This window comes from Mustelus asterias, chromosome 24 (assembly GCF_964213995.1).
Source record: "Mustelus asterias chromosome 24, sMusAst1.hap1.1, whole genome shotgun sequence".
Classification (NCBI taxonomy): domain Eukaryota; kingdom Metazoa; phylum Chordata; class Chondrichthyes; order Carcharhiniformes; family Triakidae; genus Mustelus; species Mustelus asterias.
Window position 1 is genome coordinate 52,079,908 of NC_135824.1, and position 22,607 is coordinate 52,102,514.

Consider the following 22,607-nt stretch of genomic DNA (forward strand, 5'->3'; position numbering starts at 1 on the left):
CGGCAAATAATGAATCTTTGCATTTGTTCTGACCTATGTTTTGTGCGCGTATGTGTCCGCAAGAGTGGGTTCAGTGGGCATCTGTGCACTTGTCGGTACGCCCGGTGTGTGCGCGCATGTCCGTACGCCCGGTGTGTGGCTGCATGTGTCTGTACGCCAGGTGGGTGTGTCTCTCCATACCCAGTGGGGGGGTGTGTGTCTGTATGCCCGCTGGCTGGCTGGGTGTGTGTGTGTGCGTGTCTGGACACCCGGTGGGTGCGTGTCTGCATGCCCGGTGGGAGTATGCATGTGTTGGTATGCCTGGTGTGCGTTCATGCGTGTGCGTGCACATGCACGTATGTGCGTGTACACGTGAGCACGCGTCTCTCCGGTCGAGCAACAAGATGATATGTTGAAATGATTCCCCTCTCGGCAAAGTGAAGCGTTTTGAGTGGCGGGAGGCCCCGCGGCCTCGGCTCTGCGTGGGTGGCACCGGGTGAGGGAGGGGTGATGGCCCTCGCTGTACAGATGTCACCTTAAAATATGCACAAACATCCCAAAAGCCTGGCTCCTGCGGCAGTGAAACAGTCACTGCGAGTTTGCTCTTGTCAACTATGTACATATATAAAAAAAAACACAACTTCTAGAATGAAAGTGAACCGGTAGTGAATTTCCATACAGCGGAGCCTGCGGTTCCTGGGACTCCATGCTGAAGGCCAGCGATGGAAAAGGTGGCGTTTTGGGATGTGGAATTGCCTTCTCCGGAGAAAGTCCTGGGTGGGTTTTTTTTATTACAAGTTCGCAGGGGTTATTCTCGCACACTCGCCGAGTAGGAGAACTGGGGGAAGTGTGATTTCTGATCGCTCTCCATCAGGTCCAAGTTGTCAACTAGGAGGGAAGGAAAAGAGAGTGACAGTAAGATGGGAAGCTAGAGCGGGGACACGGAGGGTGTGGGGGGCGGTTATCTCCGGACCCTCATGCAACTGCACACCAAATTCGGTCAGGGATCGACCAGCTCGTGGCAAATGCATCACTGCCAGCTATGATCGGGGATACTTGTGCCATTGGCTGCAACCTCTAAATAAACCACGCCTTTATAAACCGGCAGCATAACAGGGTTGGGACTCTAAATTCAGCACCTGCCCTCAGAACCACTCCTTGAAGTCAACTCGACCAATTTCAGCCTCGAATCAGAGAATTGTTGCAGTGCAGGAGGCCTCATCGTGTCTGCACTGCTTCTCTGAACGAACAACTCGCCTAGTTCCGTCCTCCCATCTTCTCCCCGTAACCCGGAACATCTTTCCTTTTCAGTTAACAGTCTCAGTCCCAGTCCCTTCGGTGGCACAGTGGTTAGCACTGCCGCCTCACAGCGCTGGGGACCCGGGTTCGATTCCCGGTTCGGGTCACTGTCTGTGCGGAGTCTGCACGTTCTCCCCGTGTCTGCGTGGGTTTCCCTCCGGGTGCTCCGGTTTCCTCCCACAGTCCGAAAGACGTGCTGGTTAGGTGCTGAATTCTCCCCCAGAACAGGCGCCGGAGTGTGGCAACTAGGGGATTTTCACAGTCACTTCATCCCAGGCTACAAGAAATTACAAAGGGTTGTGAATGTAGCCCAATCCATCACGCAAACCAGCCTCCCACCCATTGATTCTGTCTACACTTCCCGCTGCCTCGGAAAAGCAGCCAGCATAATTAAGGACCCCACACACCCCAGACATACAAAAGTGGAACACTCTAAATGGGTTAGTCCTTAGTCGCCGGATCCGTAAATGGGGGTTTAATACTCACACTTATCTGGGGGGGTGACTGTTATTGTCTCAGCTGTGAACTCATCATCAAAGTATCGTGTGTCTGTCTCAGAGGATACTTGGGGCTTGAATGGGGGAACGAGCTGTTGTACGGAGAGAGAGGATGGAAGACAGAGGAATTAGCCGAGAACAAGTGCAATCACTGCATCATCCAAACCCCACTCTGGGTTTAAAAGCTGCAGACCGTCAGATTAAAGCTCTAGCCTGGGTAACACCCACCCGCAAATACCTCGCCCGCAAATACCTCGCCCGCACTGCAGCATGTTGGCAGCCACCCTGCACCCCAGGTGGCACATGGTTTGCATGGAACCCAATAAATTGCACCCTCACCCCAGCCACATCATCTCAGTGCAAATTCACATTCCCCACACCACGTCCTTCCCCCCTCCCTCCGTACAAGGGGTGGAGGCTGTCTGCGCCACTGCACCCGTCCGACATGGCATCCACCGTCGTTGGCACCTCCAAGTGGCATTCACCCACACCCTGGGTAGTGGGTGCACACGGATGGGAAGGCAATGGCCTAGTGGTATTATCACTGGACTATTAATACAGAAACTCAACTAATGTTCTGGGGACCCGGGTTCGAATCCCGCCACGGCAGATGGTGGAATTTGTATTCAGTAAAAAAAAATCTGGAATTAAGAATCTATTGATGACCCATTGTTGGAAAAACCCATCCAGTTAACTCATGTCCCTTTAGGGAAGGAAATCTGCCATCCTCACCCGGTCTGGCCTACATGTGACTCCAGAGCCACAGCAATGTGGTTGACTCTCAACTGCCCTCCAAGGGCAACTCGGGATGGGCAATAAATGCTGGCCAGGCAGCGATGCCCATGTCGTATGAATGAAAAAAAAAAAATCCACCATCTCCCCGGTATTCTATGCAGCACCTGCGGGGAGAATGTTCAAACTCCACACAGACAGTGACCCAAGGCCGGGAATTGAACCCGGGTCCCTGGCGCTGTGAGGCAGCAGTGCTAACCCACTGTGCCATGCGGTACCGTGCTTTGGGACCCTACTCAGCCATTTCTGTCACCCCGCTGACAGAGATCCCCTTCAGACCGTTTCAGAGCAGCCCCTCTCCGTTTTGGGCCCCTTTCTTTGCAAACTGGTTCTTAAGAGACAAACGAAAGTTCGTCAAACGCTTGGGTTCGCTCACCCGCTTCTCCACCACGTCCTGCCAGTTAACCGGGACAAAGAACTTGTGGTGCATGACTTCCTTTGCGTCGTCCGGACCACCACCCAACCTGGGGGAGAAGTGAATAAAACAGTGACTGTCCAAGCCTCAGCAAGCTCCCCTCACCCTCCAGCCTCTCCAGCCTGCGGCAGCTCCCGAAAACTCAATGGGGCCATTTCAGAATCCCCACCTCAGCTGTTATAGAACATTACAGCGCAGTACAGGCCCTTCGGCCCTCGATGTTGCGCCGACCAGTGAAACCAATCTAAAGCCCCTCTAACCTACACTATTCCAATATCATCCATACGTTTATCCAATGACCATTTGAATGCTCTTAATGTTGACGATTCCACTACTGCTGCAGGCAGGGCATTCCATGCCCTTACTACTCTCTGAGTAAAGAACCTACCTCTAACATCTGTCCTATATCTCTCACCCCTCAATTTAAAGCTACGTCCCCTCGTGCTAGCCATCACCATCCGAGGAAAAAGGCTCTCACTATCCACCCGATGTCCACCTTCCCATTGGCTCACACCCTCTGGGCTCCGCGACCCGTTTCAGCTCGGCTTTTGCTGCGTATCTCTGCTCCGAGCAGTCACCATTACATTCCCTCCCTCCTGTCTTCCCGCTCTCCACCTGAGCCTCGTCCTCAGTCACACAAAACCGGAACCTCTCCTGAGCCGATCTCTGCCACTTGAAGTTTTTAGGTGTCCAGATCACCAACAACCTGTCCTGGTTCCCCCCACGCCGACACTGTAGTTAAGAAAGCCCACCAATGCCTCTACTTTCTCAGAAGACCAAGGAAATCCGGCATGTCTGCTACGACTCTCACCAATTTTTACAGACGCAACACAGAAAGCATCCTTTTCAGGTATATCACAGCTTGGTTTGGCTCCTGCTCTGCCCAAGACCGCAAGAAACTACAAAGGGTTGTGAGTGAAGCTCAGTCCATCATCCAAACCAGTCTCCCATCCACTGACTGTTTACACTTCCCGCTGCCTCGGCAAAGCAGCCGGCATAATCAAGGATCCCACGCACCCCGGACATTCTCTCTTCCACCTTCTTCCGTCGGGAAAAAGATACAAAAGTCTGAGGTCACGCACCAACCGACTCAAGAACAGCTTCTTCCCTGCTGCCATCAGACTTTTGAATGGACCTACCTTATATTAAGTTGATCTTTCTCTACACCCTAGCTATGACTGTAACACTACATTCTGCACTCTCGTTTCCTTCTCTATGAACGGCATGCTTTGTCTGTATAGTGCACAAGAAACAATACTTTTCATTGTATACTAATACATGTGACAATAATAAATCAAATGACTACAACCTCTGTCTTTGACAGTCTTCTCAATAACTTCTTGTTTCTGGTCACCTTCCTGAACCTTTCTCTCAGTTCAGCAGCTGCGCCTCAGATGCTCCAATACTTTGAAAGGCCCTGGCTGAGGGCAAAGCATTGTTGATAGCGGAGCTTCCCAGCAGAACTGCTGCAACCCTCGACACCCCCTTCCCCCACACCCCTGATCCGACACCACTCTGCAGGTCACCCCCCCCCAAGCAACACGCCATCCCGACTTGGAAATATATCGGCCGTTCCTTCGCCGTCGCTGGGTCAAAGATCCTGGCACTAACAGCACTGTGGGTGTACCTACGCCACGTTGCACTGCAGCGGCTCACCCACCACCTTCTCAAGGGGCAATCAGGGGCGGGCAACAAATGCTGAGCTCAACCAGCCATCCTGGGAAAGAATGAAAAAGCAGCAAAGACGTCAAACACCAACCCTCGAAAAGACATGGTAAAATAACGAACGGGGAGCGATGCAGTGTGCTTGGGATGGATGGGGACCTTTGACCTACACTTCGCTAACACGGAGTGGTTCAGAATCATAGAAACCCTACAGTACAGAAAGAGGCCATTCGGCCCATCGAGTCTGCACCGAACACAATCCCACCCAGACCCTACCCTCATATCCCTGCATATTTACCCACTAATCCCTCTAATCTCAGGACACTAAGGGGCAATTTTTAGCATGGCCAATCAACCTAACCCGCACATCTTTGGACCTCGCCTCATGTCTGGGTCTGCTGTAGACGGGTTTATTGGCTACTGTATTGCCATCACAGCATTGCAGCCACCTAGAAAGTGAATTGAACGGGAGTTTCCTCGTTTTGCCCCTGAAATGTTAATATTAGTAACATCAATAACCTTTTTACAGCGTGTTTATAGACTGGAACCCATCCCGCACTTTTCATTTGCTGAAGCAGAGGTGGTTTGCCCGCTGTCCAGGTGGCAGCACAGCCTCTCTGCTGAGGGGGGCATGGAGTGATTGGCAGTACCTTGCTACTGCCCCTCGCAGGAAGGGTGGCTCGCCACTGGGAGGCTGCACTTCTGACATCTCGCGGTACCCATGGGGAGAGAGGCAGAGTGGCATCGTCACTGGATTGGTAATCCAGAGACCCAGGGTAACGGTCTGGGGAACCGGGGTTCGAATCCCACCACGACAGATGGCGTAATGGGGGGCGGCACGGTAGCACAGTGGTTAGCACTGCTGCTTCACAGCTCCAGGGACCTGGGTTCGATTCCCGGCTTGGGTCACTGTCTGTGTGGAGTGTGCACATTCTCCTCGTGTCTGCGTGGGTTTCCTCCGGGTGCTCCGGTTTCCTCCCACAGTCCAAAGGTGTGCGGGTTAGGTTGATTGGCCATGCTAAAATTGCCCTTAGTGTCCTGGGATGTGTAGGTTAGAGGGATTAGTGGGTAAATATGTAGGGATATGGGGGTAGGGCCTGGGTGGGATTGTGGTCGGTGCAGACTCGATGGGCCAAATGGCCTCTTTCTGTGCTGTAAGGTTTCTAATTGGAATTCAATAAAAATATCTGGAATTAAGAATCTACTGATGACCATGAAACCATTGTTGGAAAAAAACCATCTGGTTCACTAGTGTCTCTTGGGGAAGGAAAGCTGCCATCCTTACCCGGTCTGGCCTACACGTGTCTGCAGGTCCACAGCAATGTGGTTGCCCCTTAGGCCAATAAATGCTGACCCAGCCAGCCACGCCCACATCCCATGAACGAATCGAATCAGTGGAATCGGACTGCACTGTCGCGCCCACCTCTGACTATTGGCTCAGTCCCAAATTTCTCTATGGTCAACTCCAATTGTCCTGCAACCGTGGTAACCAGACTTAACTCCTCCTTTGGGAGGGAGAATCATTGGACTGTTGGCAATAAAAGATCAAAGCTCTCAACACATGGACTGTGGAGTTTTTTAAAAATTCATTCATGGGACATGGGCGTCGCTGGCTGGGCCAGCATTTATTGCCCATCCGTAGTTGCTCTTGAAGGGCAGTTGAGAGTCAACCACATTGCTGTGGCTCTGGAGCCACATGTAGGCCAGACCAGGTAAGGACGGCAGATTTCCTTCCCTAAAGGAACCAGATGGGTTTTTCCGACTATCATGGTCATCAGTAGATCCTTAATTCCAGATTTCTTTCATTGAATTCAAATTCCATCATCTGCCGTGGCGGGAATCGAACCCGGATCCCCCAGAACATTAGTTGAGTTCCTGGATTAATAGTCTAGCATAATATCACTCGGCCATCGGCTCCCCGTGCCAGGAAGATAGGAGCAGGCGGAGGACAATGAGTCCAAAGAGTCTGCGCTACCATAAGTTCATAAGATATAGGAGCAGAATTAGACCATTCGGCCCATCAAGTCCGCTCCGTCATTCAATCATGGCTGATATGCTCCTCATCCCCATTTTCCTGCCTTCTCCCCATGACCCTTCAACCCATTCCCAATTAAAAATCTGTCCAACTCCTCCTTAAATTTACTCACTGTCCCAGCATCCACTGCACTTTGGGGCAGCGAATTCCACAGATTCACAATCCTTTGGGAGAAGTAGTTTCTCCTCAACTCTGTTTTAAATTTGCTGCCCCTTATCCTGAGACCTCTCGTCCCAGAATGCCCCACAAGAGGAAGCATCCGCTCCACGTCTACTTTATCCATACCTTTTCTCATCTTGTAAACCTCAATTTGATCTCCCCTCATTCTTCTAAAGTCCAGAGTGTATCGGCCTAAACTGTTCAATCTCTCTTCATACGGCCAACCCCTCATCTCTGGAATCAATCTAATGAACCTCTTCATTCAATGAGATCGCGGCTGATCAGTAATTTAATTCCATATCCAAATTCCAAGTTGGCTATTATCCCATATCTCTTTATACCCAAATCTGCCAAACACAGCTGCAATTGTCATTTGTGGAAGAGAGTTTCCAATTTCTACCACACAACTGTTTCCGAATTTTACTCTCAAAAGGCTGGCTCTAATTTCCAGACTCTGCCCCTCCCAAGTCCTATCGGTTGGCCATTGGAAAGAGTTTATTTCGATCAACCTCAACAGTTCCCTTTAGGGCTTTAGTCAAATCTTCCCTCGACCTTCTAAACTCCATGGAATATGTTCAGAATCAGAACCCCTACAGTGCAGAAGGAGGCCATTCAGCCCATTTGCCTGCACCGACAACAATCCCACCTAGGCCCCATCCCCGTAACCCCACGTATTTACCCTGCTACTCTCCCTGACACCAAGGGACAACTTTTTATGGCCAATCCACCTAACCCACACATTTTTCATAGAATCTACGGTGCAGGAGGAGGCCATTCGGCCCACCGAGCCTGCACCGACAACAATCCCACCCAGGCCCCATCCCCATAACCCCATGCATTTACCCGAGCTAGTCCCCCTGACACTAAGGGGCAATTTAGCACGGCCAACCCAACTAACCCGCACATCTTTGGACTGTGGGAGGAAACCGGAGCAGCGAAGGTTGAAAGGGGATCCGATAGAGGTGTATAAGATTATGAAGGGCATAGATCGGGTGGATAGGAGGGGGGTCAATAACCAGCAGAAGAGTTAAAGGCTGAAAGGGGAGTAGAGAGACTTCTTTTACTCAGAGGGTGATGAGAGTCTGGAGCTCTCTGTCTGAAATGGTGGCTGAGTCTCTTGTAACATTTAGGAAGTATTTAGATATTCACTAGCACTGCCCTAACTTCCAGGGCTATAGGCCAAGCGCTGGAAAATGAAATTAGTGCAGTCAGATCTTTGTTGACCAGCATGGACATGATGGGCCGAATGGCCTCTCTTTGCGCAGTAAATAGATCTATAAAACATGCCCTGCTGAGTGAAGCAAGTGGGATTAATTTTGCGCTAGAGGGAGTGTGTTGCTAGGGAATAACGCATGTATAACGGAATGGTTAGTGACCATCCCTCCATCCCTTACTCAGCTGTCTGCCTGGAGTCGAGTTGGCAGCTGGAGGTGTGCACAGTGACTGACCCACTTCACCTCCATTCCCCCCCAGCCACTGCTCCATCTCCTGAAGGTGCTAACTACAGATTCATGGCTACAGGTTCTATGGATATTGGCTTCCTTCATCCTTCCTTGGTGAGTCTGGGTCAGTCCTCTCTATTGCGGGGGCACAAGACAGTGATCAGTTTTTAAAAGTTTAGTTATTAGTGTCACAAGTAGTGTCACATTAACACTGCAATGAAGTTACTGTGAAAAATCCCCCAGTCACCACACTCCGGCGCCTGTTCGGGTAACACTGAGGGAGAATTTAGCACGGCCAATGCACCCTAACCAGCACGCCTTTCGGACTGTGGGAGGAAACCGGAGCACCCGGAGGAAACCCACGCAGACACGGGGAGAACGTGCAGACTCCGCACAGACAGTGACCCAAGCCGGGAATTGAACCCGGGTCCCTGGCGCTGTGAGGCAGCAGTGCTAACCCACTGTGCCACCGTGCCCCCGGGAATCGAACCCAGGTCCCTGGCGCTGTGAGGCAGCTGTGCTAACCACTGGGCCACCGTGCCCCCGGGAATTGAACCCGGGTCCCTGGCGCTGTGAGGCAGCTGTGCTAACCACTGGGCCACCGTGCCCCCGGGAATCGAACCCGGGTCCCTGGCGCTGTGAGGCATCTGTGCTAACCACTGTGCCACCATGCCCCCGGGAATCGAACCTGGGTCCCTGGCGCTGTGAGGCAGCAGTGCTAACCACTGTGCCACCATGCCCCCGGGAATCGAACCCAGGACCCTGGCGCTGTGAGGCAGCAGTGCTAACCACTGTGCCGCCTGGGAACCATGACTGTACTTTTCCATTCGTAACCGCTTGGATCACCTGAGAGGTCACAGGCCAGAGGTCAAACCTGTGACCTTCCTGATTCACATAGAACATAAGAAATAGGAGCAGGAGTAGGCCATCTAGCCCCTCAAGCCTGCCCCGCCATTCAATAAGATCATGGCTGATCTGATAGTGGGTTCAGTTCCACTTACCCGCCCGCTCCCCATAACTCTTAATTCCCTTAATGGTTAAAAATCTATCTGTGACTTAAACACATTTAACGAGGTAGCCTCTACTGCTTCATTGGGCAGAGAATTCCAAAGATTCACTACCCTCTGGGAGAAGAAGTTCCTCCTCAACTCTGTTCTAAATTGACTCCCCCGTATTTTGAGGCTATGCCCCCTAGTTCTTGTTTCCATTGTAAGTGGAAATAACCTCACTGCTTCTACTCTGTCGAGCCCCTTCATTATCTTATATGTCTTATAAGATCTCCCCTCAACCTTCTAAACTCCAATGAGAACAGGCCCAGTCTACTCAATCTCTCCTCATGAGCTAACCCCCTCATCTCCGGAATCAACCTGGTGAACCTTCTCTGTACCCCCTCCAAAGCTAATATATCCTTTCTTAAATAGGGGGACCAAAATTGTACACAGTACTCTAGGTGCGGCCTCACCAGTACCCTGTACAGTTGCAGCAAGACCTCCCTGCTTTTATATTCCATCCCTCTCGCGATAAAGGCCAACATTCCATTTGCCTTCTTGATCACCTGCTGCACCTGCAGACTGAGTTTTTGCGATTCATGCACAAGGACCCCCAGGTCCCTCTGCACAGTAGCATGTTGTAATTTTTCACCGTTTAAATAATAGTCCATTTTAGTATTATTCCTTCCAAAGTGGATAACCTCACACACAGCTCAGCCTGCAGACCCGGACAACCCTCACTGCAGGTTTCACTAGAGGCACCAATCACTCACTTGGACACTTGGTGATCTGCGCAGTTGGAGTCAGAGTTGTACAGCGCAGAGAAGGCCCTTCAGCCCATCGAGTTTGCACCAACAATAACTACCACTAAAGGCGCGCTCATCTCATATCCCTGAATGTTACATTTTAAGTGGTCATCCAAATATTTTTTAAAGGTTGTAGCTTTCCAGTCTCCGTTCCCTTCCCAGGCAGCGCATTCCAGATTCCCACCACCCACTGAACGAAAAAATGTTTTCTCAAATCCCCTCAATAACATAGAAAAACTACAGCACAAATAGGCCCTTCGGCCCACAAGTTGCGCCGGTCATGTCCCTACCTACCTAGGCTTATATATAGGCTTACCTATAACCCTCAATCCTATTAAGTCCCATGTACTCATCCAGAAGTCTCTTAAAAGACCCTATCAAGTTTGCCTCCACCACCACTGACGGCAGCCGATTCCACTCACCCACCACCCTCTGAGTGAAAAACTTACCCCTGATATCTCCTCTGTACCTACTCCCCAGCACCTTAAACCTGTGTCCTCTCGTAGCAGCCACTTCAGCCCTGGGAAAAAGCCTCCGAGAATCCACCCGACCTATACCTCTCAAGATCTTGTACACCTCTATCAGGTCACCTCTCATCCTTCGTCTCTCCAAGGGGAAAAGACCGAGCTCCCTCAACCTATCCTCATAAGGCATGCCAACCAATGCAGGCAACATCCTTGTAAATCTTCTCTGCACCCTTTCAATCATTTCCACATCCTGCCCATTCAACCTGCCCCTAAAACTACACCCCCTTGTGATTGACCCCTCAATTGAGGGGGAACAGCTGCTTCCTACTCACCCTGCCCATACCCCTCATAACCTTACACACCTCAATCATGTCCCCCCTCAGCCTTCTCTGCTCTAGAGAAAACAATCCAAGCCTATCCAGTCTCTCCTTATAGCTCAAATGCTCCATCCCGGGCAACATCCCGGTGAATCTCCTCTGTACCCCGTCTAGTGCTATCACATCCTTCCTATAGTGAGGTGACTGGTCAGGCAGGGCAGTAACCACATTTACCTTAAACTAGCAGGAAAGGCACTTTGCAGGATCAGTTAGCAAACAAAATCGAATCATAAGGAGATGTTAGGGTAGGTGTCTAAAAGCTTGGTCAAAGCAGTAGGTATTCAGGAGGGTGTGAAAGCAGGAAAGGGAGGCAGCGAGGTTTCGGGAGGAAGTTCAGAGTTCAGGGACAGTGCTGGAGTGAGGGGAAAACGGGGAAAGTACAAAGGATTTTAAGTAGACACCAGGTAAAGAGTGGCACAGTGGTTAGCACTGCTGCCTCTCAGCGCCAGGGACCTGGATTTGATTCCGACTTGGGTCACTGTGCGGAGTCTGCACGTTCTCCCCGTGTCTGCGTGGGTTTCCTCCGGGTGCTCCGGTTTCCTCCCACAGTCCGAAAGATGTAGCTAGGCGCATTGGCCGTGCTAAGTTTTCCCGCAGTGTACCCGAACAGGCGCTGGAGTGTGGGGACTGGGGGATTTTCACAGTAACTTCAATGCAGTGTTAATGTCAGCCTACTTGTGACACTAATAAATAAAACTTAACCCAAGTATAAGATGAAATGATTGCGGATGAGAGTAATGAAATGAGAAGAGTCACACTATTGAGTGAGTGAGTTCCAGTTTGAAATGAAAAGGTCAAACAGCGCAATGATCACGATGGCGGCCATTACTCGTATTGTACGCAGAGTTGCTGCAGACCTGTTTCTGAGGGGTTAATTGTGGACAAGGTGGGGAGGGGGGTACGGGGACAGCAAGGGTCGACTGCTAAGAACTTCACCTGGCAGGGGCGGTTAGACCAAGTTGACCGGACCACTGCACAAGGACTTGGCGGCTGCGATTTAAGAAGTCATTCGCCCGGGAGACTCCGAGACTCTTACCTCTGTTTGGGGTCTTTCTTTAAGAGCCCTGAGAGAAGGGATTTGGCTTCGGGCGACAAGGTGCGAGGGAACCGAATCTCCTCCATGAGGATCAGCTCGAAGAGCTTCTCGTGGTCCTGGTTGTAGAAGGGCAGCCGCCCGCACATCATCTCGTACATCACCACGCCGAGGCCCCACCAGTCCACAGCTCGGCCATAGTCATTATCTTCCAGCACCTGGTGGGGCAAGAGGGACAGTCAGGGTACAACACTGGGTCAGCGCCTATTCAAATACCACTAACTTCACCCCGTTCCCCTCCCAGCACGAACACTGGGGGTAAAGGAACACCACTCTGCCTGGTCTCTGAACGTTGCAGCGACATTCACGCACGGGTAACTGCAAATGATACTAACCACCACCTAACTCCCGAGGCCGGAGGACAGTCACTTTCCGGAACCCAGGCAGTGCGCTCAGTCTGCTCCTGCGGAGGATTGTACAGCAGTGCTGTGGAGGGAGGAATCATAGAATTCCTACAGCGCAGGAAGAGGCCATTCAGCCATCGAGGCTGCACCGACAACGATAAAACCCAGGCCTTATCCTTGTATCCCCACGTATTTAACCTGCTCTTGCTCCTGACACCAAGGGGCAATTTATCATGGCCAATCCACCTAACCTGCACATTTTGGACAGTAAGGATCAATTTAACATGGCCAATCCACCTAACCTACACATCTTTGGACAGTAAGGATCAATTTAACATGGCCAATCCACCTAACCTGCACATCATAGAAATCATAGAAACCCTACAGTGCAGGAGGCCATTCGGCCCATCGAGTCTGCACCGACCACAATCCCACCCAGGCCCTACCCCCACATCGTTGGACACTAAGGGACAATTTAGCATGGCCAATCCACCTAATCTGCACATCTTTGGACAGTAAGGATCAATTTAGCATGGCCAATCCACCTAACCTGCATATCTTTGGACACTAAGGGGCAATTTAGCATGGCCAATCCACCTAACCTGCACATCTTTGGACACTAAGGGGCAATTTAGCATGGCCAATCCACCTAATCTGCACATCTTTGGACAGTAAGGATCAATTTAACATGGCCAATCCACCTAACCTGCACATCTTTGGACAGTAAGGGGCAATTTAGCATGGCCAATCCACCTAATCTGCACATCTTTGGACAGTAAGGATCAATTTAACATGGCCAATCCACCTAACCTGCACATCTTTGGACAGTAAGGGGCAATTTAGCATGGCCAATCCACCTAACCTACACATCTTTGGACAGTAAGGATCAATTTAGCATGGCCAATCCACCTAACCTACACATCTTTGGACAGTAAGGATCAATTTAACATGGCCAATCCACCTAACCTGCACATCGTTGGACACTAAGGGACAATTTAGCATGGCCAATTCACCTTACTTGCACATCGTTGGACACTAAGGGGCACGGCCAATGCACCTAACCCACACATCTTTGGACTGTGGGAGGAAACCGGAGCATCCGGAGGAAACCCACGCAGACACGGGGAGAACGTGCAGACTCCGCACAGACAGTGACCCAAGCCGGGAATCGAACCCAGGTCCCTCGCGCTGTGAGGCAGCAGTGCTAACCCACTGTGCCACATCAGAGAAAACAAGGTCACCAATCCCGCGACCTGGGTAACGCCTCAAACAGCAGCTGCAGCCACCCGAGTCAGACTGTCGCCCGTATACTGAGCGTCTGCCCTGAGAGACCCACCCATCCCTGGTGGCCTCACAGACACTCGCACCTCATCAGCTGAAGCTTCTGAATGTCTGATGTCAGACCATAACCACTTCCCAACCGTATGAATAAAAAAAAACAGCACTAGCGTTTGGGGCAAGAAAAGATATTTAGCAAAGAGTCAGCGAACAGCAAATTAACCACGTTTTGCTCAGTGTAAGGTCGGAGATGTTCTAACCTCAGGTGCCAGGTACTCTGGAGTGCCACAAAAGGTCTTCATGGTGGCTCCATCTGTAATTCCCTCTTTACACAGGCCGAAGTCTGTGATCTTGATATGCCCGTCTTTGTCCAACATGAGGTTTTCCAGCTGAAAGGGAACCAGAATTCGACGCTGGGATTAATATTGTCATCTCTCTGCTCCCGGCAACCTCAACTGCAATGGACTCTTAACCTCTGAAATTCCCACCCTTAGCTTCCCCGATCTCTCCTCCGTCACGTCACTTCTTCAAAGCTGCCTCTCTGTCCGCTCAGGGTGCGATGCTGTTCCTTCCGCCCCAGCGCAGAGCTACAAGGAGCTTTTTCTATACATTAAAGATTTATATAAACCCAGCGGTTGTTACAGTTTTTGGAATCTTAAGAATCTCTACAGTGCAGGAGGAGGCCATTCGGCCCATCGAGTCTGCATAGACTCTTATCCAGGCTTACCACATAATCTGGGTGACCTTCAGCCATGATCATAAAGAATGGTCAAGCAGGTTTGAAGGGCCGAATGGCCTACTCCTGCTTCTAGTTTCTATATAATCCACATATTTACCCCGCTAATGCCCCCTAACCTATATATCTTGGGAGACGAAGGGGCAATTCAGCATGGCCAATCCACTTAACCTGCACACCTTTGGACATTAAGCAGCAGCTTAGCACGGCCAATCCACCCAACACATATCTTTCGGACTGTGGGAGGAAATCCACGCAGACAGGGGGAGAACGTGCAGACTCCACACAGAGGCCGGAATCGCACCCGGTCCCTGTGAGGCAGCAATGCTAAACCACTGCCACGGGTTTGGACTTTTAACAATTTTCCCCACTCCACCCTCTCACCTAACACTCCCACCCGCTTGGATACTGGCGGATCAGAAGCCGTCCCAGCACGTGATCCGATACCAACCTTCAGATCTCTGTAGACCACGTTCTTATCGTGCAGGTAATCCAGAGCAGACACGATCTCAGCCCCGTAAAAGCGTGCGCGGTCCTCGGTGAAAACACGCTCTCTCGAGAGGTGGAAGAAGAGCTGCGGGGGGAAAAAAAAGCAAGGTGGAGGGGGCTGGAGAATAAATATCAAACGTACACAGTAACGGAAGGGGGCCATTCGGCCCCTCAACAACTGTTCCATCATTCAGTTAGATCAGTAGCAGGCAATTTGGGGCGGTGGGGGAGCATCTGGGTTCTGAGAGCAGCTCCCACCAGACATTTTGTTGACTCTTGCCCAGGTGCGGGGTTGCCGCTGATTTCCATCCGTGTAGTTATTTTCCTGCCGGTGTGACTGAAGCGATTCGCACGTAAAGGGTGAGTGAAGTGAGGTGAGTGCTGATTGCTCACAACACTGACTGTGAGAGCCGTGCGCTCCCTCTGCGTCCAAAGCTTCAATATCGCTTTTGTTTTTGAAGTTGATGCGTTCCATTAATATATAAATGAAGCATTTTCTATAACTTATGGACTATTCGGCGAGTAATAAATGCGTTTAATCTTATTCCTGGGGTCAGGGTGAGTGAACAAGCCCGATTCCAATCTTATTCATTGAAACTTTTACACCGTACTCCAAAATCAAAGTCCGTTTTACAGTAGGCAAGAGCGCTGACCCTTGGAGAAGACAACTCTCTACCAACCTCCAGTCCGAAAAGCTCCCTCCAGAACAGCACACTCGGTGTGCCCACACCACATGGGCTGTAGCAGTTCAAGGCAGCAGTTCACTATCTTCTCGGGGGCAAACAGGGATGGGCAATGCTAGCCTTACCAGCAAAGGCCTCGAATGCATCAACAAAAAAAAAAGCACTGAAACGCTGTCAGCAGTCCCCCATAGTTTGGAGAAAACAATACAGGTCAGGGGAGGGACATTAACCGATAGAAACCTCCTCTCTGACGCCCAAAGGAGGCCCAGGTTGGAGCCCCGCTCTGTGCCAAGTTATGCGACCCGAGCTCTCTGGTTGGAGCAGGGGCAGGGTGAAATCACGCCCCAGAACTAAATTTAAATGGAACTTTAGAGGCCCCGGCTTCAGCCAGCCTCTGTGCGGGGGAAAGCTGATCTGTATTGGCATGACGACGGAGTGGCTCTGCCAGGTGTTGGAGTGGGGCCTCTCGGTGTGTGGGACTAGAGTAACAGGCAGCTCAGATTGGGACAGGAAGGCAACCGTGGGCCTTCCTGACACTCCGGCAAGTTGCCCTCGCCGAATTCCACCGCCGGCCCACAGCTTTGTCCAATGCGAATTTGCGATTTGGACATCGTTCTTTTTGAATTCATTTTTGGGACATGGGCGTCGCTGGCTGGAGCAGCATTTAATTGCCCATCCCTAGTTGCCGTTTCACAGTAACTTCATTGCAGTGTTAATGTAAGCCTACTTGAACTCAGTCTCTCGCTCGATCATTTCAGAGGGCGGTTGAGAGTCACCCACATTGCTGTGGCTCTGGAGTCACATGTAGGCCAGACTGGGTAAGGACGGCAGATTTCCTTCCCCTAAAGGGACATTAGTGAACCAGATGAGTTTTTGCGACAACGGTTTCATGGTCATCAGTAGATTCTTAATTCCACTTTTTAAAAAAATCGAATTCAAATTCCACCATCTGCCGTGGCGGGATTCGAACCCGGGTCCCCAGAAGATTAGCTGAGTTTCTGGATTAATAGTCTAGCGATAATACCACTAGGCCAGCGCCTCCCCGGGGGACGTGAACGCACAGCCTCCGGCCAGTCACCCAGGCGCGACTGCACAGCCGGGGGAGCAGCAGGAGAGTCACAATTCGCCTCAAATACCACAAGCTAAAACTGAGCCCAGGTTCCTGTCCCTAATCGCTGCCCGGGGACTCTCTTTGGAAGGGTTGGCAGCAAAAGGGGCTGGCACTGGGCTACCTGGTGGGAGAGCCAGCTGTCGGAACACTTGGGCAGGGTCGTCGAGAGGCTGCTGGCGGCAGTGGAACACCGATCCAAGCCAACACTTGGATAGCTTCAGCCAAGGGGAGGGACTGGCACCAACAAAGAAATGGAGAGAACAACATAAAAACCTACCTCTCCACCATTGGCGTACTCCATGACGAAGCATAATCGATCACTGGTCTGAAATGCATACTTCAATGTCTGTGGAGGGAGCGGGGAGAAGAGTATTAGTGAAAACCACACCCAAGAACCAACAACGCCAATGCGAAGAGGAAAAAAAAATGCATTTATATAGCACCTTTCATCACCACAGGGGATTTTAAAAAAAATTCATTCACGGGATGTGGCCTTCGCTGGATGGGCCAACCTTGTCCATCCTTAATTGCCCCTTGAACGGAGGGGCTTGCAAGGCCGCTTCAGAGGACATTTTAAGAGTCAACCATGGCTCTGGAGACATGTAGGCCGGACCGGGTAAGGCTGGCAGATTTCCTTCCCCAAGAGACATTAGTGAACCAGATGGGTTTTTCCATCAATCGACAATGGTTAAATGATCAGTGGGATCTGTACACCCACCCGAGGGGGTAGTTGGTTTAATGTCTTGTCTGAAATACAGCACTTACAACAATGCAGCATTTCCTCATTACTGCACTACAGTCGTGTGTCCTGATCCTGGAATCATAGGATCCCTACAGTGCAGAGGAAGCCATTCGGCCCATCGAGTCTGCGCCAACTCTCCAACAGAGCATCTTACCCAGGGGCCTATCCCTTAAACCCCACATATTTACCCACAATCTGCACATCTTTGGGGCAATTTAGCATGGCTAGTCCTACTAACCCACACATCTTTGGAGTGTGGGAGGAAACCAGAGGAAACCTACACAGCCACAGGGAGAACGGGTAAACTCCACACAGGCAGTCACCCAAGGCTGGAATCGAGCCCGGGTCCACGACACTGAGAGGCAGCAACGCTTAACCACTGTGCCACCGTGCCTTGTGGGGCTTAAACCCACAACTTGTTGACTAAGAGGCAAGGGTGCCACCCACTAAACCACAGCTGACAACAGTACAGGTCACGAACAACACAGCCGTTTATGGATATGTGGAAGTTCAAAAGACACTTGATAGCATACCACATAGTAGACTTGTTAGCAAAGTGGTAGTGCATGGACTAGCAGGGCTGTGGCAGTGTGGGTGCGACACTAACTCAGAGGCAAAGCCAAGGAGAGTGGCGAATGGTAGATTTTTGGACAGGAGGCAAGAGGACATTGGTGTCATAGAGGTTTACAGCATGGAAACAGGCCCTTCGGCCCAACTTGTCCATGCCGCCCTTTCTTTTTTGAAATCCCGAAGCTAATCCCAATTGCCCGCATTTGGCCCATATCCCTCTATACCCATCTTACCCATGTAACTATCTAAATCTTTTTAAAAGACAAAATTGTACCCGCCTCTACTACTATCTCTGGCAGCTTGTTCCAAACACTCACCACCCTCTGTGAGAAAAAATTGCCCCTCTGGACACTTTTGTATCTCTCCCCTCTCACCTTAAACCTATGCCCTCTTGTTTTAGACTCCCCTACCTTTGGGAAAGGATATTGACTATCTCGCTGATCTGTGCCTCTCATTATTTTATAGACCTCTATAAGATCACCCCTCAGCCTCCTACGCTCCAGAGAAAAAAGTTTTAGTCTATCCAGCCTCTCCTTATAACTCAATCCATCAAGTCCTGGTAGCATCCTAGTAAATCTTTTCTGCACTCTTTCTAGTTTAATAATATCCTTTCTATAATAGGGTGACCAGAATTGCACACAGTATTCCAAGTGTGGCCTTACCAATGTCTTGTACAACTTCAACAAGACGTCCCAACTCCTGTATTCAATGTTCTGACTGATGAAACCAAGCATGCTGAATGCCTTCTTCACCACTCTGTCCACCTGTGACTCCACTTTCATGGAGCTATGAACATATACCCCTAGATCTCTTTGTTCTGTAACTCTCCCCAACGCCCTACCATTAACTGAGTAAGTCCTGCCCTGGTTCAATCTACCAAAATGCATCACCTCGCATTTGTCTAAATTAAACTCCATCTGCCATTCGTCAGCCCACTGGTCCAACTGATCAAGATCCCGTTGCAATTGGAGATAACTTTCTTCACTGTCCACTATGCCACCAATCTTGGTGTCATCTGCAAACTTACTAACCATGCCTCCTATATTCTCATCCAAATCATTAATATAAATGACAAACAACAGTGGACCCAGCACTGATCCCGGAGGCACACCGCTGGTCACAGGCCTCCAGTTTGAAAAACAACCGTCTCAACCACCCTCAAGCTTCTGTCAAGAAGCCAATTTTGTATCCATTTAGATACCTCACCCTGGATCCCGTGAGATTTAACCTTATGGAACAACCTACCTTGTCAAAGGCCTTGCTAAAGTCCATTTAGACAACATCAACTGCACTGCCCTCATCTACCTTCTTGGTTACCCCTTCAAAAAACTCAATTAAATTTGTGAGACATGATTTTCCACTCACAAAGCCATGTTGACTGTCCCTAATCAGTCCTTGCGTCTCTAAATGCCTGTTGATCCTGTCCCTCAAAATACCTTCCAACAATTTACCCACCACAGATGTGAGGCTCACTGGCCTGTAGTGTCCTCCAGTGTTAGGACCTCTGCTCTTTTTGGCACACAACTCAGACTTGGGTATAGTTAAATACATTCATTGCAAGATTTGAACACAAGAAATGTAGACAACAGTGAGGGGGATAGTCATTGAAGGTGGTTGGACAGCTAGAGATGCAGTTATTAAAGCGTACAATACCGTAGGCTCCATTAATAAGAGCATAAGATGCTCCGGTTTCCTCCCACAGTCCGAAAGACGTGCTGGTTAGGGTGCATTGGCCGTGCTAAATTCTCCCTCAGTGTACCCGAACAGGAGTGTGGCGACTAGGGGATTTTCACAGTAACTTCATTGCAGTGTTAATGTAAGCCTACTTGTGACACTAATAAATAAACTTTAATAATGTAGGTGGAGATAGCAGAGACCCAGCATGAATCCTTGCAGAAGTCTTACCCTGTCAACTAAACATGTCCCATTTATTCCTCCTCTCTGCTTCCTATCCTGTTAACTAATCCTCCATCCATGCTAATAAATTGCCCTCTGCTCCCTGAGCCTGGATAGTTGCTTTGTTGAACTTGCATAGTTTGGAATACCGCGTCCAGTTGTGTGTGACACACTTTAGGGAAGAAGTGTGAAAGCATGGGGGAGAGAGAGTGCATAAAAGATTCACGAGAATGATTCCAGGGATCAATAACTTTTCTTTCATTCGTGGGACATGGGCGTCGATGGCTGGCCAGCATTTATTGCCCATCCCTAGTTACCCTTGGAGGGCAGTTGAGAATCAGCCACATTGCTGTGACTCTGGAGTCACATGTAGGCCAGGCCAGGTAAGGAAGGCAGATTTCCTTGGATTCTCTGGAGAAGCTGGGGTTTTGCTTTCCTGAGAGGAATGGCCGGAAGGGATTCCAAGATTGATAAATTCTACAATCTGTCAGCTTACTGCCCACTCACTTAACCTGCCTATATCTCCTGGCAGCTTCTTTTGAATCTTCCCCATAACTTACATTCCCACTTAGCTGTCTACAATCAGTAAGCTCGGGTATATCGCTCTTAGTCTCTTCCTCATCAAGTGACAGTGGTTAGCGTTGCTGCCTCTCAGCGCCAGGGGGCCGGGTTAGAATTCCAGCCTTGGGTCACTGTCTGTGCGGAGTCTGCACGTTCTCCCCGTGTCTGCATGGGTTTCCTCCGGATGCTCCGGTTTCCTCCCACAGACCGAAAGACGTGCTGGTTAGGGTGCATTGGCCGTGCTAAATTCTCCCTCAGTGTACCCGAACAGGAGTGTGGCGACTAGGGGATTTTCACAGTAACTTCATTGCAGTGTTAATGTAAGCCTACTTGTGACACTAATAAATAAACTTTAATCATGTAGGTGGAGATAGCGGAGACCCAGCATGAATCCTTGCAGAAGTCCTACCCTGTCAACTAAACATGTCCCATCTATTCCTCCTCTCTGCTTCCTATCCCGTTAACTAATCCTCCACCAATGCTAATAAATTGCCCTCCGCTCCCTGAGCTTGGATAGAAATGGTAGATTTTGTTTTTAATCTGCCCTTGCCGATGGAACTGTGCCACAGTGAGAGCTGGCACTTTCAGGAGCAGAGGCACGTGTCCCATCTGCGCGGTTGGCGATTTCTCTCTGCGCTGTCACAGCCTGTTCTGATGCAGCGCCTTTTCTGGGATATACTGAGAAGTCCTAGACATTGCTTCCCAGATGGCAGCAGCGTGTGTGAAGCTCTTCGGCCTGTGCAAACTACATCAAAGGGATCTTGCATCTCCCTTGAAGACGGCATTAAGTTGCGTGTAATGTGATTCACACCTCACCGTGGCCTTGCTGCTTGTGCAGGTGAATCCCTCCCACAATCAGCGAACATGCGGGATTCGTGCTTGTCGGTGACAGTCATTGTTGGGGGGGGGGGGGGAAAAGAGAGTTTTGCCTGCTATGTGGCATTAGAATAAAACCTATAGCATAGGAACAGTGCCGCCCCAATCCTTAGAATTCTCTACCCCACTGGGTTGTGGACATCCCATTGCTGAATAAATGTACGGTTGAGATAGGCATTTTTTCTGGTCTCTCATGGAATCGAGGGATACGGGGACAGTGGAGTGAAGGCCATTGATGGGGTGGCACAGTGGTTAGCACTGCTGCCTCACAGCGCCAGGGACCCAGGTTCAATTCTGGCCTCGGGTCACAGTCTGTGTGGAGTTTGCACATTCTCCCCGTGTCTGCGTGGGTTTCCTCCGGGTGCTCCGGTTTCCCCTCTCAGTCCAAAGATGTGCAGGTTAGGTGGATTGGCCATGATAAATTGCCCCTTAGGGTCAGGGTGATTAGCAGGGTAAATGTGTGAGGTTACGGGGATAGAGCTTGGGTGTAATTTTTGTCCGTGCAGACTCAATGGGCCGAATGGCTTCCTTCTGCACTGCAGGGATTCTATGATCCACATCCACCCGAGGGCCCAGGCATTATATCTCATCGGAAAAATGTACCTCTGACAGTGCAGCACTGCCGAAGCACTGCATTGGGAGTATTGGTCTGGATTTGGTGTTTGGGTTTCAGGTGAAGGGCTCGAAACCACACTGCCTGACTCAGGAGGAGACAGAACGCTATCCATCGAGCCACGAGTGGCTGGGCTCCACGACTTGCCAACGGTCGCCGCTATTTCTGCGCTGGTTTAGACACCGAGCGTCAAGGTTACCCGGCTGGTGGGAGAAATACAAAAATCTGGCCAATTATTTTGCCCGTGTGCCCTGGTCTAATCCACTGAGGGAGCGGTGCTGGGGAGGGAGCTGTGCTGGGGAGGGAGCTCTGCTCAGAACAGAGCAGCTGCACACCTCGCGGAGGGGTGGCGGGGGGGGTCCCAACTTTACCGGCAGAGTGTAAATAAACATCTACTTATTGAAATAGTCAGCACGGTAGGGAAAAAAGTAAAACATACCACCACGTGGGAACTGCGTTTACTGTAAATACAACAGCCCCGGTGCCAAGTACATATTTTCATATAAACAGACAACCACACAGGACAAGGCCGCCACCCAGGAGAACACAGATCACACCAAGCTCAATCTCATTGCTTTAATTCATTTACGGGATGCGGGCGTTGCTGGCTGGGTCAGCACTGCCAGTCCCTAACTGCCCTCCGTTTCAGAGGGCATTTAAGAGTCAACAGGTAGGCCTGACCGGGTAAGGAAG

General features: G+C 50.4%; 1 protein-coding gene across 2 annotated transcripts in view; it reads right to left on the bottom strand.

The window, feature by feature from the left end:
• Nucleotides 1–628: 628 nt before the first annotated feature.
• LOC144511390 (RAC-beta serine/threonine-protein kinase) overlaps nt 629–22,607 on the bottom strand; it is a 133,283-nt gene continuing 111,304 nt past the window's right edge. Inside the window, exons 9-15 of one of the 2 annotated variants that reach the window (XM_078241699.1) lie at nt 16,934–17,002; nt 14,825–14,947; nt 13,898–14,026; nt 11,959–12,173; nt 2,944–3,031; nt 1,765–1,867; nt 629–867 (exon numbers count right to left, since the gene is read on the bottom strand). In XM_078241699.1, the coding sequence (XP_078097825.1) occupies nt 788–867; nt 1,765–1,867; nt 2,944–3,031; nt 11,959–12,173; nt 13,898–14,026; nt 14,825–14,947; nt 16,934–17,002 (807 nt within the window). In that variant the 3' untranslated portion in view covers nt 629–787. The remainder of the gene's footprint in view (nt 868–1,764; nt 1,868–2,943; nt 3,032–11,958; nt 12,174–13,897; nt 14,027–14,824; nt 14,948–16,933; nt 17,003–22,607) is intronic. The other variant, XM_078241700.1, reaches the window with a different exon arrangement.